A 17,755-nucleotide genomic window follows, 5' to 3' on the forward strand; every position below is an offset into this window, starting at 1 on the left:
TAAATCGATTTATTGTAATAGTTGACTCATCTGGTTTGAATAAAAGTATGGTGCATGAGATAGTCCTGGCCACTGAATGAATTTAAGCCCTCTGAAGTTAGGGACTGTTGTCTTTGTCGTCTTTGTGACCTCTCATATAGCGGGGAGGATTTTTTTTTTGTACAGTCTGCATCTCATAAACATTTGGTGAATTGAACCTGGCGTCTTGAACCGTTCTAGAACCACTAACCAGAATCTCATTCTTTTGTCTGCGAAGCCCCTGTGCTGTTTGAGGCGTGAAACTCACCTGAGGAAATGCATCTGATCCATTAGCATGGATTCATATTATTTGGGGATGGAGAATCTTCAGCTGTGTTAAGTGTTACCTTCAGTTTCTGAGATGACTTCTTTGCCAAGGAAGAGGCTGCAGGCAAGGGTTCTCAGCTCTGAAGAAGAGGAGAAACTGAAAAGAGACCAAACTTTGGTGTCTGATTTTAAACAGCACAAATTGGAACAAGAGGCTCAGAAAAACTGGGATCTTTTTTACAAAAGAAATAGCACTAATTTCTTCAAAGACAGACACTGGACCACCAGAGAGTTTGAGGAGCTAAGATCATGTAGAGAGGTAAGCTAATATTACGCCTTATCTGAGCTGTACTTAATTTAAAATGTGAAGAGGGCCCAGTGCGGTGGCTCATGCCTGTAATCCCAGTACCTGGGGAGGCCGAGGCAGGCGGATCATGAGGTCAAGAGATTGAGACTATCCTGGCCAACATGATGAAACCCTGTCTTTACTAAAAATACAAAAATTAGATAGGTGTGGTGGTGCACGCCTATCGTCCCAGCTACTTGGGAGGCTGAGGCAGGAGAATCGCTTGAACCCGGGAGGCAGAGATGGCAGTGAGCCGAGATCGTGCCATTGCACTCCAACCTGGCGACAGAGCGAGACTCTGTCTCAAAAAAAAAAAAAGAAAAGGAAAAAAAAATGTGAAGAGGTGTGCTGTGTATTGCATTCCTAGGGAGAGTGCGAAGCAGAGAATTAAAGAAGCCTATCAAAATGCTTTGCATTTTAGGAGAGAAATACACTGTTCGGTCTTAACGTCAAAGTTTTAGCAGTTTCTGATTTGGTTAACATATAGGAAAGAGAACTTTAGTGGACGTTTTCTATTTCTTTAAGTTGATCTGATAGTTGTAAACATTATATATTAAATTCAAGAGCCAGATATGGTGGCTATCACCAGCTAATCGAGAGGCTCAGGCAGTCGGCTTGTGCCTGTGAATAGCCAACGTGAATTAGCCGTCTAGGCAGCATAGTGAGACCATATGTTCTGAATTTTTAAAAATTTAAACATTAAAAATTTAAAAACCAAAATATAAATTCATACTGAGTGACTTCAGTGACATACTCAATAATAATAATAGTTCATGTTAGTGAACTATTTACCATGGCTCTTTTCTACGTGTCCTATCATTTGACCCTTATACCGGCTCTGTGAAGTATTAGTATTGTACTCATTTGTCCCCAAGGTAAAATTGAGGCACAGAGCTGTTTAAGTGATTTGCCCAAGGATAGAATGCAGGGGAGGAGTTGAGATTTGAGTGCTGGCAGTTTAATTCCGGAGCTATTGTGCTGTTTTTTTCCTCCACACCAAACTGTTAATGTTGGATGACAAATGAAGTACCAGTAATAGCTTTTGCTTATTAGTTCACTTGTTGATGGTCTCCTTCATGGGGTTAGAGACCTCGCATATTCTGGACCTTTTAGTTTGGTTTATTTCTTCATTATGCAAATGTAATGTGCTATAACTTTGAGCTATCTTTCCCCAGTTTGAAGATCAAAAGTTAACAATACTTGAAGCTGGCTGTGGGGTTGGAAACTGTTTATTCCCACTTTTAGAAGAAGATCCGAATATCTTTGCCTATGCCTGTGATTTTTCTCCAAGAGCGGTTGAATATGTTAAGGTTGGTGCACCATCTGCGTATTCTGCTGTGTTTCTGTTTTCTTGCCGATCTTGTTTGATCTGCCTTTTTTACCCATGTGTCCAATTCTAGTCTTCCCTGGAGCTAACCAGCTATAGTCACCATACATGTAGTTTTCCTGCTTACATACATATACAGTGAATGTAGAAACACAGCTTTATTCAAGAAAAGCAGGAAAAAAGGCCATAATATCCATGTAATTAACATCCATAATTAACATCTTTTGCTTTACAATTACTATTTTAAAGTATATTACAAATGTCAAGACATTTCACTCCTAAATGTTTGCATACATCGCCCCTAAAAAGAAGTCCTTTTTCTACACAACCACAGTAAGTTTATCATATTTCACAAAAATAACTATAATCTGGCCTGCCATGTTGGTTCACACTTGAGGCTGGTGGATAGCTTGCACCCAGTAGTTCAAGACCAGCCTGGGCAACACGGTGAAACCTTTTCTCTACCAAAAATACAAAAATTAGCTGGGCATGGTGGTGCTTGCCTGTAATCCCAGCTAATTGGGAGGCTGAGGTGGGAAGATCACTTGAGTCAGAGAAGTGGAGGTTGCAGTGACCAAAGACTGTAGCACTGCACTCCAGCCTAGGTGACAGAGCGAGACTGTCTTAAAAATAAACAAACAAAATAACTATAATCCCCCAGTGTCATTAACATCCATTCCAAATTCAGATTTCCCCAAATAGTTGCCAGTGTCTTTTGATTTTTTACTTTTTTTTAAGAGACGGGGTCTTTCTCTGTCACCCAGTCTGAAGTACAGTGGAATGAACATGGCTCATTGCAGCCTCAACCTCCTGGACTTACGCAATTCTTCCACCTCAGCCTCCCGAGTAGCAGAGACTACAGGTGTGTGCCACCATGCCTGGCTAATTTTTTTTTTTTTTTTTAATACTTTAAGTTCTAGGGTACATGTGCATAACATGCAGGTTTGTTACATGTGTATACTTGCCTGGCTAATTTTTTAAATTTTTTGTAGAGATGGGGTCTCACTGTGTTGCCCAGGATGGTCTCGAACTCCTGGGCTCAAGTGATCAACCTGCTTCGGCCTCCCAAAGTGCTGGGATTACAGGTATGAGCCACTGCACCTGACTTCCAGGTGTCTTTTATAGCTGGTTTTGGTTTGAGACATGGTTTCACTTTGTCACCCAGGCTGGAGTGCAGTGGTACAATCACAACTCACTGCAGCCTTGACCTCCCTGGCTCAAGCAGTCTTCCCACCTCAGTCTCCTGAGTAGCTGGGACTACAGGCATGTGCCACCATGCCCAGCTAGTGTTTTTTATTTATTTATTTATTTTAGAGATAAGGTCTCACTGTGTTGCCCAGGCTGGTCTCGAACTCCTGGGCTCAAGCAGTCCTCCCACCTCAGCCTTCCAAAGTGCTGAGATTACAGGTGCAAGCCATGGCAGATGACTCTGGCTAGTTTTAAAATTTTTATAGAGATGAGGTTTCCCTATGTTGCCTAGGCTGGTCTCAAACTCCTGGGCTCAAGCAATTCTACCTCCTCAGCCTCTTAGAGTGTGGGATTACGCCCTGCCTATAGCTGTTTAGAATCCAGTCAAGCACTACCTCTTACACTTAAGTCCTTTATTTTTTATTTTATTTTATTTTTTGAGATGGAGTCTCGCTCTGTTGCCTAGACTGGAGTGCAGTGGTGCAATCTCAGCTTACTGCAGCCTCCACCTCCTGGGTTCAAGTGATTCTGCTGCCTCAGCCTCCCGAGTAGCTGGGATTACAGGTGCCCACCACCACTCCTGGCTAATTTTTGTATTTTTACTAGAGACGGGGTTTCACCATGTTAGCCAGGCTGGTCTCAAACTCCTGGCCTCAAGTGATCCACCTGCCTTGGCTTCCCAAAGTGCTGGGATTACAGGCATGAGCCACCATGCCTGGCTCACTTATGTCCTTTAAATCTCCTTAACTTAAAATACCCTTGCCCTACCCCATGCCTCTTTCCCCATTGATGATAGATGAAGCCAATTTTCTGTAAGTTTCGAAATTGGTCTGATTGTTTCTTTACATTACTGTTTAGTTTATTCCTCTATGTTCTATGTTATCTGTGAACTAGAAGTTAAATTTAAATCAGGTAAAATATTTTTGGCAAAAATGCTTTGATAGGTAATGTTGTGTCTTGCATATTACATCCTGTCATGAGGCAATAATATCTGGTGATCTTACTGGTTTTGATCATAGGGTTAATATAGTAACTACCTAATTCCCCTATTATAAAATTCCCTTTGCCGTTAACCAATATGTGGGGGACACTTTGGTGACATTGCAAGTATCTCGTTCCCCATCAACCTTTCATAGTTTTAGCATTCGTTAGACTTTTTAAAATTTTAACTTATTTTTTTAATTTTTAAAAAATAATCTTATTATTTTTTTAATTGACACAGGGTCTCGCTTTGTCACCCAGGCTGGAGTGCAGTGGTGTGTATTAGAGCTCACTGCAGCCTCAAACTCCTAGGCTGAAGTGATCCTTCTGCCTCCGCCTCTCAAGTAGCTGGAACTACAGGCACATACTACCACCCCTGGCTAATTTTTGTATTTTTGTAGAGACAGGTTTTCTCCATGTTGCCCAGCCTGGTCTCTCTGGACTCAAGTGATCTGCTTGCCTTGGCCTCCCAAAGTGCTGGGATTACAGGCATCAGCCACCGCATCCAGCCTATTTTTATTTATTTTTTGAGATAGGGTCTCACTCTGTCACCCAGGCTGGAGTGCAGTTGCACAGTCATGGCTCACTGCAGCCTTGACTTCCCAGGCTCAGGTGATCCTGCCACCTCAGCCTCCTGAGTAGCTGGGACTACAGATGCACACCACCACACCCAGCTAATTGTTTTATTTTTTTTGTAGAGATGGGTCTCACTACTTTGCCTAGGCTGTTCTCAAACTCCTGGGCTCAAGAGATCCTCCCATCTCTGCCTTCCAGAGTGCTGGGATTAACTCCCACCTCTCCCTCCCAAAGTGCTGGGATCAAAAGCGTGAGCCACCACACTCAGCCACATTAGACTTTTGAAAAAAGTAACCTTATCAGCCTAGGCAACAAAGTATGAATCTGTCTCTACAAAAAAAAAAAAAATATTTTATTTTATTTTTTAACTTGAGATGGAGTTTCACTCTTATTGCCCAGGTTGGAGTGCAGTGGCACGATCTCAGCTCACTGCAACCTCGGCCTCCCAGGTTCAAGCAGTTCTTCTGCCTCAGCCTCCCGAGTAGCTGGGATTACAGGTACTCGCTACCACACCTGGCTAATTTTTTTGTATTTTTAGTAGAGACGGGGTTTCACTACGTTGGACAGGCTGGTCTTTTTGAACTCCTGACCTCAGGTGATCTACCAGCCTCCCAAAGTGTTGGGATTACAGACATAAGCCACCACACCTGGCCAAAACATTTTTTTAATTAGCCAGGTGTGGTGGTGTGTGCCTGTAGTCCCAGCTGTTTGGGAGACTGAGGTAGGAAAATCACTTGAGCCCGGAATTTGAGGCTGCATGAGCTATGATCATGCCACTGTACTCTAGCCTGGGTGACAGAGCAGGACCCTATCTCAAAAAAACAAAATAACAAAACCCACACCCTTCATTTTTAAGAAGTTAGTATGTTTACTGTAGGCAACTGAGAAACACAAGAAGCAAAGAACAGTCATCCACAATCACAAGCAGTTTACAGTTTGACTTGTCCTTCTAAGTCCTGTGTGTACATATACACAGTATCCAATTTTATGGGATTAAGATCATGCAATATGTATCATGTTTTATCACACATTATGGATATTTACTAATTGAAAACCCCAAAGCTATATGAGTATTTTGATAACCAAGAACACCCTGCAGCAACTCAATCTGTTAGAAGAAAATATAATGCCACCTGTCTTGGGACAAAAATTTCATGGAAGACAAAAATGGCAACAAACCTCTAGCTAGAAGTATTGGCAGAGTTCCCATTAGAGGACTGTATTGCCTTAATGCTCAATTTAAAATGAAACATAAAGCAACAGAGTATAATGCAACACTAAGTATAATGTTTCCATACTCTATAGTGTTTCTATAATAAAGCAACACTAAGTGTAATGTTTCTAAGAAAATTTATTATGGGATCTTTGCCACTACAATATTACCAAGAAGGTATGTTTCCATTGAATTGCTTCATGTATTCCCATAGTACAGCCAAGAGAGACTCACATACATTAGTGGCTATTGTCAAAATGTAAATATGAATATCTGCATACATCTGTCTCTCTATATTTTCTTCTACTCATCTGCTGCCAAACTAATGAACAAGTCCCAATATATACATTGCTCAGAGGTGGTTTAACAATTCCATGTCCAACATGCATCTTTTCTATCAATTATAACAAAAAGATATTTACAAATTGGCAAATTCACTAGCCCTATTTTTAAAATAATTTTGTGGGTGCATAGTAGATGTATATAGTTATGGAGTAGCTCTGCTTTTTATTATATGTTGTCACATCAAGACATCTATGAAGCTTAGGTTTTTCAAAATAATGAACTCTGTCCACAATAAACATAGGTACTTTACTCAAAATGCACCTATAGACCTGTGGTTATCATCTAAAAACATCTTCTAGATATGGAGATTCTGGCAAGGATCCCTTCCCTCCACCCCTTCTTCTTCATCCTCTTCTACCATTCTAATGACTAAGTACAGGACTATATCTAGTTCCAAGAAGTCAATTAACAACGGTCATTCCAAGAGGATAGTCCTTCCTAAGAACTGAAAAAGGGATTATTTTACTACCTCTACTTTTAGCATACATTGAGCATCAGGGACTTGTTTATCCTTTAATACACAGCAGTATTAACTGAAATGCACATATAGAACGATGGCTAGACAACCTGAACTAATGTGACTTAAGGGCACAGAACCCTTCTCTCTGCATACTTCCTCCTCCCCCCCCGCCCACTACCACCCAGTGAACAGTCAGCATACCCTCTAAGACATCAGTTTTAACAATTCCATTCCCAAAATGCAACCAATCCTATGAAATAACAGAAACTGCTTAAAGGATGTTACATTAGTCCTCTACTTTTGTTACTTCAGCCCTCTACGATGCCAGAAGTACACGTATGTTGTGTACTTTTAAATGTCTAGAAAGACTACATGTTTCAAATAGGACTTAAGTTTTCCACTATATATACCATAGCATTGAATAAATGGTACACGTACATAATAAGCTGTCATTTGAAAGTGCCATCTAAATAGGAACATTCTGGCATAGAACCCTGCCTCTATCAACTCAGTGGATATGTATAAGCATCTGTAATGCTTAGAGGGGATTTTAACAATTTCACTTCCCTGAGTGTTTTTAAGAACAGTCTTTCCTGTGAATTTGAACACAAAGTGTATTCAGTGTATTAGGTTACTGACTCTACTTTGATCATACACTGTCAACCTCTTTAACATCTAGAACTAGATGTTGTAAATGAGGACTCATTTGTCCTTCATATACACTGTGTACATAGCAAAGTAAAATAAAATGCATGGACATCAGGTACAGTGGTCAATCTTGCCTCGCTATAAACACATTGGTATAAGGCCCTTTGCACTTTATTCTCCTCCTTTTCTCCTGACCCAGTACAAATGTAATGATATGTACTGATTAGAGAAGTGGTTTGATCATTCCATTTCCAAAAGGTAATATTTCAGTGAATTTTAACAAAAGGATATATACAAAATGTTTTATTTACTACCCTGCTTTTAACATACTTTGTGCACTTCTAAACATCTAGAAAGTTTAGACGTTTTAAATAAGGACTTAAGTCAGCCCACTATATACACAGATTTTTAAAAATGGTGGTATCATATTTACTATAACATGCTTTCCTCATTCTACATTATTTTATTTTGCAGAGTTTTCATGTTAGTACATGTAGATTTTATTTACCTGTTATAGTATTCCATAGAATGGATATACCATACTTTATTTAACAGTTACCCTACCGGGTGTAGTGGCTCATGCCTGTAATCCCAGCACTTTGAGAGGCCGAGGTGGGCAGATCACGAGGTCAGGAGATCGAGACCATCCTGGTTAAAACAGTGAAACCCCGTCTCTACTAAAAATACAAAAAATAGCCGGACGTGGTGGTGGGCGCCTGTAGTCCCAGCTACTCAGGAGAACTGAGGCAGGAGAATGGCATGAACCTGGGAGGCAGAGCTTGCAGTGAGCCGAGATCGCGCCACTGCACTCCAGCCTGGGCGACAGAGCGAGACTCCATCACAAAAAAACAAAAACCAACAAAAGAAACAGTTACCCTATTGATATTTATTTGGATTGTTTCTAATTTTTTGCTCTTACAATAGGGTTAATATGATCAGCATCATACATATGTTCCCAAAATGTGTGTATGCATTCGTCTCTATGAAGAGTAATGGAAGAAGTAGAATTCCTTGGAAGATGAGCATGTACATTTATATTTTAATAGACAATGCCAAGTTTCCTTCCAAAAAGATCGTACTAATTTATAATTTCACCAATAATATAAAGGTACCTTTTTTTTTTTTTATTGCCTCAACACTTGATATCCGTCTTTTTTATATTTACCAATCTTTTGGGCAAAAAATAATGTCTCCATATTTTAATTTATTTTTTTCTTATCACCAGAGAGGTTGAAGGCCTTGTGGAAGGTTGATAGCATTAGTTAGCTGTGAGTTCCTTTAGTCCACATTTGTTTACTGAGAGCTTAATGTGTGCCAATCACTGTTCTAAGCACTGGAGTTAAACAGTGAACAGACAGACAAAAATTCCCACCCACATGGAGCTTATAGTAGGAGCTGTCTATTCATAACCTCTGCCTACTTTTCTATTGGTTTGTCATTTTCTTTCTTATTTTCAGGATACATTCTAGATATTTTGGTATATGTGTTGCAAACAGTTCTTCCAGTGTATTCAGCATCACTTTACAGTATCTCTTTTTTTTTTACACAAGGATTTTTTTTTTTTTTAGACAAGGTCTCACTCTGTCACCTAGGATGGAGTATAGTGGTACAAACGCAGCTCACTGCAACCTCGACCTTGCGGACTCAGGCGATCCTCAGCCCCCTGAGCTGGGACCACAGGCTTGCACCACCATGCCTGGCTAATTTTTTAAAAATTTCTGTAGAGATGAGGGTCTGCTATGTTGCCCAGGCTACACAGAATTTAAATTATCATGGCAAAATACTAATATTTTCCTTTTGAAGTTCTATTTTATGCCTTGTTTAGGAGTCCTTTACTCCTAGGATTTACTTTATTTTTCTTAGAGATGAGGTCTCGTTAGCCCAGGCTGCTTTCAAACTCCTGGGCTCAAGCAATCCTCCTGCCTCAGCCTCCCAAAGTGCTGGGATTGCAGGTATGAGCCACTGCGCCCAGCTATTCCTAGGATTTAGACGTAATCACCTATATATTGCTCTTAATAATTTTTGGTTATAGTTATTTTATAATTTTGGTTATGTTTTTTAATCTGGAAAAATTAGGATCATTATTTCTTTGAATTCTTTCTTTAGCTCTTGTTCTCTCTTCTCCCTCTGGGATTCCAGTTACGTGTGTAACATTTTCTATTGCCCCACAGCCCTTATATGCTGTTGTTTTAGGGTTTTTTCCCCCACTTTTTTCCTTTTTGCATTTTCAGTTTGTGTGATTTCTATTATCCTATCATCAAGTTTACTGACTCATTCCTAGGTAGTACATGTTTTGTTGAGGAACCTATTGAAAGTGTTCATTTCTGTTACCATGTTTTTGGTTTTTAGCATTTCTCTTTGAGTCTTTTTATAATTTCCGTCCCTGAAATTATGTGTCTGATTTTGCATGTTGTCTGTCTTTTCCATTAGAATCTTTAACGTTTTAATCATAATTATTTTAAATGCCCAAGCTTTTGGATCCAACATCTGTCATATTTGAGTCTGGCTCGGGTGATGGCTTATTCTCTTCACACTATGTTTTTTCTTGCCTTCTGGGATGTTTTCTACTTTTTGGTTAAAGCTAGACATAAGGGCCAGTAGATACTGAAGGATAGGGATTTGTAACAGTCTAGTCAGGAATTGGGCTGTTGTTTGAAGTCTGTTGCTGTCTGTGAGATTTGTTGTTGCTGTGGGCACCAGAGACTTCAGACTCCTCTAGCAACTTGTTTTTGTCTCCTCTCTTGGATTTGGGTCTTCCCTTTGTACTGTTTCCCAAAGAAACGGCCTGTTACGGCTCGGAGCCCCAGCTGCAGTGGACTGTTATTCTTGGAGACTTGGTGGTGGCGTGTGGGAGAGGGGTTGTTCTCTAATGTTCTGCTTCTCCAAATTTGAACTGGTACTGTGTGCCTGTGACTCAAGGGTAGTCGTTTGTCCTTTAGTTCAAATAGGTAGCCAGTTCTTCTGAACACAGTAAATTGAATGAGAAATTAATTTTTCCTCATTCATAATTGTCATCTTTATTGTCTACCTTTTTATCTAATTGTCACCTTTGTCTATCTTTTATCATATAACATACAAAATTCCTGTTTATATATACAGTATACACAGGTCTGTTTTGGGACTCTATTTTGTCTCGGTGATATGTTTGTCTCCATTCTCAAACCGTGTTATTACTACGTTTTGTAATATATTTTGATGTCCAGTAGTGAATCTTCTTTATTATTCTTCATTCCATTTTATTTATTTATTTATTTATTTATTTATTTTGAGACAGAGTCTCACTCTGTCACCCAGACTGGAGTGCAGTGGCATGATCTGGGCTCGCTGCAACCTCCGCCTCCCAGTTTCAAGCAATTCTTCTGCCTCAGCCTCCCGAGTAGCTGGGACTACAGGCATGGGTCACTACACCCGGCTAATTTTTTTAGTAGAGACGGAGTTTCACCATATTGGCCAGGCTTGTCTCAAACTCCTAACGTCATGATCCACCCACCTTGGCCTCGAAAAGTGCTAGGATTACAAGCGTGAGCCACTGCACCTGGCCTATTTTTTAAAGATGAGATCTCGCTCTGTTGCCCAGGCTGGCGTGCAGTGGCACGAATCATAGCTCACTGCAGCTTTGAACTCAAGCGATCCTTTCACTTCAGCCTCCCAAGTTGCTGGGATTACAGGCATGAGTCACCATACCTACTTCATTGTTCATCATTTTAAAAATTGACTTGGCTGTTCTTAAAGATTTTTACTTTCTGATTAATTAGATTCACCCTGTCAAGTTTCTAGAAATCTATTGGGAATCAGTTGAGATTGCATTGGATTTACAAATGGAATTATGAATAGAATTGATATCTTTTTAATTTTGCATTTAATTTTCCCTTCCAGTAACTTTGTATATCTATTTATTCAGGTCCTCATTTACATGAAAGAAAAGTTTAATATTTTTCTTCATAATACTCTTAAACATGTATTGAAGCCTACCAACCAAAATGTACCAGGAACACATTTGTAGTCGAAAAAAGGTTAAGTTTATTTAGCTTGCTGCATAAAGAGAAATTATACCCCAGAAGAACTGTGGGAGCATCTCAACAAGGGGAATTAGAAGGGCTTCTCAGAGGGTTTAGGCTTGTAATAGATTATTCAAAGGAGGATTAAGGAAGCCAGAGGCCAGCAGAACATGGTGGCTTGCGCCTGTAATCCCAGCACTTTGGAAGTCTGAAGTGGGAGGATCACTTGAGGCCAGGAGTTCAATACTAGCCTGGACAACATAGCAAGACCCCATCTTCACAAAAATAAAAATAAAAATTTAGCCAGATGCAGGGGTGCGCACCTGTAGTTCCAGCTACTCAGGAGGCTGAAGTGGGAGGATGACTTGGGCTCAAGAGGTGAAGGCTGCAGTGAGCCATGATCATGCTACTGCACTCTAGCCCAGCGGACAGAGTGAGTCCCTGTCCCTTTAAAAAAACAAAAAGAAAGAAACAAGCAGAGGCCAGTTTTGAATCATCATCCCTCTGGAAATAACGTGCTACTAAAATGCTCAGTTTTGAATACGTAATACTCTTATTCTCTCCTCAGCTAAAAATGATTTATTAAAGTCTTGCCCCTTGTAGCAGTAGTGACTATTACATGTGTTATATGTCAGTGATTTATTAATCAGTTTTATCTGGTAACAAAGTGATCATTTCTATGTATAGGAAATAGGATCGCCTTTTGATGTTGTATTTTTCCAAATATATCAGCATAGTGGTCGCATTAAAATTCATTTGTGTTTTTTCCACTCTAGCAAAATCCTTTATATGACACAGAAAGATGCAAGGTATTCCAGTGTGATCTGACCAAAGATGATCTTCTGGATCACGTACCACCAGGGTCTGTGGATGTTGTTATGTTGATATTTGTGCTCTCAGCTGTTCATCCTGAGAAGATGCACCTTGTCTTAGAAAACATTTACAAGGTTAGTAATTTGGGGCCTGTACTTGAGGGTTGGACAGTACAGATTCTTTTACTTACCTTCCCTAATGAGGCTCATGTACTGTCTAGATTCACATAGTCTCTCCATTCTCACTAGGTAGGCTCTGTAGTCAGTGTATAGAAAGGGGTTCTCTGGCATAAAACATCCACCCTAAATTCTGATTTGTGCAGTGCCATGGCTGCTCTTCAGAGCTTTGCCAGCCCTGAGACAAAGATGATTTTGCAGTTACCTGGGATCCATGGAGTCCTGCCATAAGGTGAGAGGAGTTATGGTTCAGTGGTCGAGAGTACACAGTTGGGCCAGGTGCAGTGGCTCATGCCTGTAATCCCAGCACTTTGGGAGGCCAAGGCAGGTGAATCACTTGAAGTCAGGAGTTCGAAACCAGCCTGGCCAACATAGCGAGACCTTGTCTCTAAATAAAGGCTAATGTTTGATCATTGGCAGATCACTTAACCCTTTTGAGTATTGGTTTCCTTATCTCAAGTAAGAATAATAATCACATTTCTTTGTCCCACAATTGGGTGATGATACAATGAGAAAATGTATGGTTGAGCTGTCAAATGCTAGGCATAGATCAGTTATTGGTACTGTGATTGAGCTATGTACATTGTGGCACAGTGAAATGAGAGCTGAGACTCAGAATAAGGAAAACCAACCTGAATCAGTAAAAAGCCAAAACAACATTCTGTTGTTTTTTTTTAAGAGGCAGTTGAATACAGTTTGAATACTAGGAAATGGTGAATAAAATGTTGCAAGAAAGTGCTTCGATGAGGATAACACTTTCATTTATTGTCTCTAACACTTTATTTATTTATTTTTGAGACAGAGTCTTGCTGTGTCACTCAGGCTGGAGTGCAGTGGCATGGATGTGGCTCACTGCAGCCTCAACCTCCTGGGCTCAAGCAATTCTCCCACCTCAGCCTCTAAAGTAATTGGGACTACAGGATGTACCACCACATTGAGCTAATTTTTAATTTTTTATAGAGATGGGGTCTCACTATATTGCCCAGATTGGTCTCTAACATTTTAATCCTGTGACATTGGACATTCCAGGGTGCTCTTGGAGGTACTTAAGAAGTGTCTTCAGGGCCGGGCGAGGTCGCTCACGCCTGTAATCCCAACACTTTGGGAGCCTGAGGTGGGCAGATCACTTGAGGTCAGGAGTTCGAGACCAGCCTGGCCAACATGGTGAAATCTCATCTCTACTAAAATACAAAAATTAGCAGAGCATGGTGGCGGGTGCCTGTAATCCCAGCTACTCGGGAGACTGAGACACGAGAATCACTTGAACATGGGAGGCGGAGGTTGCAGTGAGCTGAGGTTATGCCACTGCACTCCAGCCTGGGTGACAGAGCAAGATTCTATCTCAAAAAAAAAAAAAAAAAAAAGAGTCTTAGTGTTATGGAGCCCTGCCCAGTCTTACTATGTGTTTAACTAGTAGGCCATTTTGGTTTCATATTATGGGCATTTCAGTCTGTCCCCTTAATAATTATCACAAATTTATTTTAAGTCCTAATTTAATCAGGTTTTATTTTGATGGAGTTCTCCAAAGTCATATTCAGCCTGCTTTTGTTTCATAGGTATTAAAACCAGGCAAAAGTGTCTTGTTTCGTGACTACGGGCTGTATGATCATGCCATGCTTAGGTTTAAAGCCGGCAGCAAACTTGGAGAAAACTTTTATGTTAGACAAGATGGGACCAGATCATATTTTTTTACTGATGGTAAGATGAATGGAATCCAGTCTTTAAATGTTTTATTCTTTGTTTCTGTTTATTTGATTGCATTATCACTGCAAGGCTACTGGGAGAAGGCTTGTGACATGTGCATGAGCCCCTGAAACAAGCCCTCTACTGTACAATACTTACACAGCACCTGGAAGGCACAGACCTGGCCTCTGCCCTTGAAGAGCTCACAAGCCTTCTCTGGTGTCAGTGACTCTCCTAGTGAGCTTGGGTTAATGGACAGCTTCTGACATGCCATGTGGATGCCCTACTAGGAATTGTGATGGAGTAAGAGGGAAGGCAAGTCAGAAACTTCTCCTTGTCCACTTAAAAATAAAGCAAATTCGACAACATAGTGCCTTGAGATTACTTTCCCATGGCACAAAGTCAGGAAACCTTTTTCTATAGAAATGATTGGATCTGTTTTGGGGTTTGGTTTTTTTGTTGTTTTTGAGACAGAGTCTCATTCTGTCACCCAGGCTGGAATGCAGTGGTGTGATCTCGGCTCACTGCAATCTCCACCTTCCAGACTCAAGTGATCCACCAAAGCCTCCTGAGTAGCTGGGACCACAGACGCATGCCACCATGGCTGGCTAATTTTTTGTATTTTTGGTAGAGTCGGGGTTTTTACCATGTTGCCCATGCTGGTCTCAAAACTCCTGAGCTCAAGTGATCTGTCTGTCTCGGCCTCCAAAAGTGATGGGATTACAAGTGTGAGTCACCATGCCTGGCCTGGATCTGTTTTTAAATAAATATGCAAATTTGCTGTAAAGAGGTGTTTATTTATTTATTTATTTTTGAGACAGAGTTTTACTCTGTCGCCCAGGCTGGAGTGCAGTGGCATGATCTTGGCGTATTGTAACCTCCACCACCCAGGCTCAAGTGATTCTCATGCCTCAGCCTCCCAAGTAGCAAGGATTATAAGTGTGTGCCACTACGCCCAGCTAATTTTTGTATTTTTAGTAGAGATGGGGTTTTGCCATGTTGGCCAGGCTGGTCTCAAACTCCTGGTCTCAAGTGATCTGCCCACTTCAGCCTCCCAAAATCCTGGGACTGCAGGCGTGAGCCACCATGCCTAGCCTATAGATGTATTTAAAAAGTCATTTTTGATAAGAAAATGTGGAACACTGTTTCAGTCTTTTAGGTGTCTTGAACAAAGTCTACTTAATCATCTAGATAGGAAGATAATTACCTTAACCTCTATTTTAACAAACATTTTTCTTCTTGAAACGAAATATTCTTTTAGATACCAAAATGAACTAAAATCGAGTGATTACTATTAAAGCTGCAAAATTATTTGGGAGTCTGAGGCGGAAGGATCACTTGAGCTTAGGAGTTCGAGACCAGCCTGGGCAACAGTGAAACTTTATCTCTACTAAAAATTAAAAAAATATATATTAGCCAGGAGTGGTGGCATGCACTTGTGGTCCCAGCTGCTTAGGAGGCTGAGGCAAGAGGATCGTTTGGCCCCAGAAGACAGAGGCTGCAGTGAGCTATGATCATACCACTGCACTCCAGCCTGGGTGACAGGGCGAGAAGCCTATCTCAAAACAAAACAAAACAAAACAAAACAAAAAAACTGCAAAATTGTCAAAATAGGTTAAAAATTAAAAGATTTCTTAATTCATAAAATTTAAACCAATTGTAAATATTGAGAAGATGCAGTGATATCTGCAAAGTGCTTCAGAGCATGTTCTCTGGAGCAATGCTCTTAGTAAGAGTCTTTATTTTTGCTGCCTAGCCATTTATTCTACTTGTTTCATTTCATGTGTAGTGATGTATTATTTGGGTTAGATTTTCCCGGAGCTAGGTCACCATTGGGTGTTTTTCTCCACTCCAATCACAAATTTTCCTCCTTTGTGTTAGGATGAATAAGATGTTTGATGTAAACAAATTGAACACATGCAGACCTTGTAGGAATTTCGCCAATTTTTATGTTTTTGTTCAGAGATGGGAAACAATAAGAAAAATTTTACAAAAGAATATAATTGGCTGGGTGCAGTGACTCACGCCTGTAATCTCATCACTTTGGGAGGCCAAAATGGGTGGATCATTTGAGGTCAGAGGTTTGAGACCAGCCTAGCCAACATGGCAAAACCCTGTCTCTACTAAAAACACAAAAAAATTAACCAGGCATGGTGGTGTGTGCCTGTAGTCCCAGCTACTTAAGAGGCTGAGGCAGGAGAATCTCTTAAGCCCAGGAAGCGGAGGTTGCAGTGAGCTGAGATCGTACCACTGCTCTAGCCTAGGTGACAGAGCAATATTCTTTCTCACAAAAAAAAAAAACAAAAATATATATATATATATTTAATTTTTTAAAAAAGGAATATAGTCAATTTGGAATTGTTTCTTTTTACTTGGGCTTTTGTATTTGAGAATTCATAATAAGGCAAGATGCGCACACCGAGTTGTCCTTCACCTTGTTCTGATTAAATTGTTTAATTGAAGGTTTCTGTTTGGGTAGAAGAGGAGAAGGAGTGTATTAGTTCCCAAATCAAAACCTTTAAATTTTAGCATTGAGGTTTTCATTTTAAAAAATATTAACATAGCCTCAGCCCCTATCCCTCCTCCTCAAGGACTGCAAAGCAAATGTAATGTTATGAAGAGTTTTGAGCATTGTCGATGCTTGTCTTACAGAATTCCTGGCTCAGCTCTTTATGGACACAGGTTATGAAGAAGTGGTAAACGAGTATGTGTTTCGAGAGACGGTGAATAAAAAAGAAGGCCTGTGTGTGCCGAGAGTTTTCCTTCAGAGCAAATTTCTAAAGCCTCTTAAGAACCCATCTCCTGTGATCCTGGGCCTGGATCATAAGTCCTGACCTTTCATGAGATTGGCATTCATACCTCCCCTTGAAGAGGATAATTTAAAATCACTCTTTTGCCTGGGCGTGGTGGCTCATGCCTGTAATCCCAGCACTTCGGGAGGCCAAGGTTGGGGGATCACCTAAAGTCAGGACTTCGAGACCAGCCTTACCAACATAGTGAAACCCCGTCTCTACTAAAAATACAAAAAAATTAGCTGGGCATGGTGGCGGGTGCCTGTAATCCCAGCTACTCAGGAGGCTGAGGCAGGAGAATCACTTGAACCTAAGAGGCGGAGGTTTGCAGTGAGCCGAGATCATGCCATCGCACTCCATGAGCGACAAGAGTGAGACCATGTTTCATAAATAAATAAAATCACTCTTTTTACTTTATATATTTTTTGAGGCAGGATCTTGTGGTACGCAGGTCGGAGTGCAGTGGTGTGATCACAGCTGATTGTAGCCTCCACGCCCCTGGGCTTAAGCAATCTTCCTGCCTCAGCCTCCTGAGTAGCTAGGACTACAGATGTGAGCCATCATGCCTTAAGATATTTTGAAAATATCTTAAGAAATAAGATATTTTTATTTGGGAGGCCGAGGCCAGCAGATCCCTTGAGACCAGGAGTTCAAGACCAGTGTGGGCAACATGGTGAAACCCTGTCTCTACAGAAATACAAAAATTAGCCAGGTGTGGTGGCATGTGCCTGTAGTCCCAGCTGGGGTGGGAGGTTGGCTTGAGCCTGGAAGGCGGAGGTTGCAGTAAGTTGAGATCACGCTACTGCACTCCAGCCTGGGCGACAGAGCAAAAGTCTGTCTCAAAAAAAAAAAAAAAATTGGAAAGACAGATCACGTTCACATAACTTTTATTACAGTATATTGTTAAAATTGTTCTTTTTTTTT

General features: G+C 40.7%; 1 protein-coding gene across 26 annotated transcripts in view; it reads left to right on the top strand.

Moving 5' to 3' along the window:
- The window catches only part of LOC105490403 (methyltransferase 6, tRNA N3-cytidine), a 52,226-nt gene that overhangs the window by 811 nt on the left and 33,660 nt on the right, over positions 1–17,755 (top strand). For 10 of the 26 annotated variants that reach the window (XR_011619670.1, XR_011619671.1, XR_011619672.1 and 7 more), the window contains exons 2-5: positions 257–604; positions 1,807–1,941; positions 12,144–12,314; positions 13,913–14,054. Coding sequence is in view for 21 of the 26 variants with exons in the window: in XM_011755972.3 (XP_011754274.1) it covers positions 380–604; positions 1,807–1,941; positions 12,144–12,314; positions 13,913–14,054 (673 nt within the window). In the remaining 5 variants the exon portion in view is untranslated. The other 16 variants (XM_011755963.3, XM_071090884.1, XM_071090885.1 and 13 more) reach the window with 10 other exon arrangements.

The sequence above is a fragment of the Macaca nemestrina genome, chromosome 2 (genome assembly GCF_043159975.1).
Source record: "Macaca nemestrina isolate mMacNem1 chromosome 2, mMacNem.hap1, whole genome shotgun sequence".
Taxonomy (NCBI): Eukaryota; Metazoa; Chordata; class Mammalia; order Primates; family Cercopithecidae; genus Macaca; species Macaca nemestrina.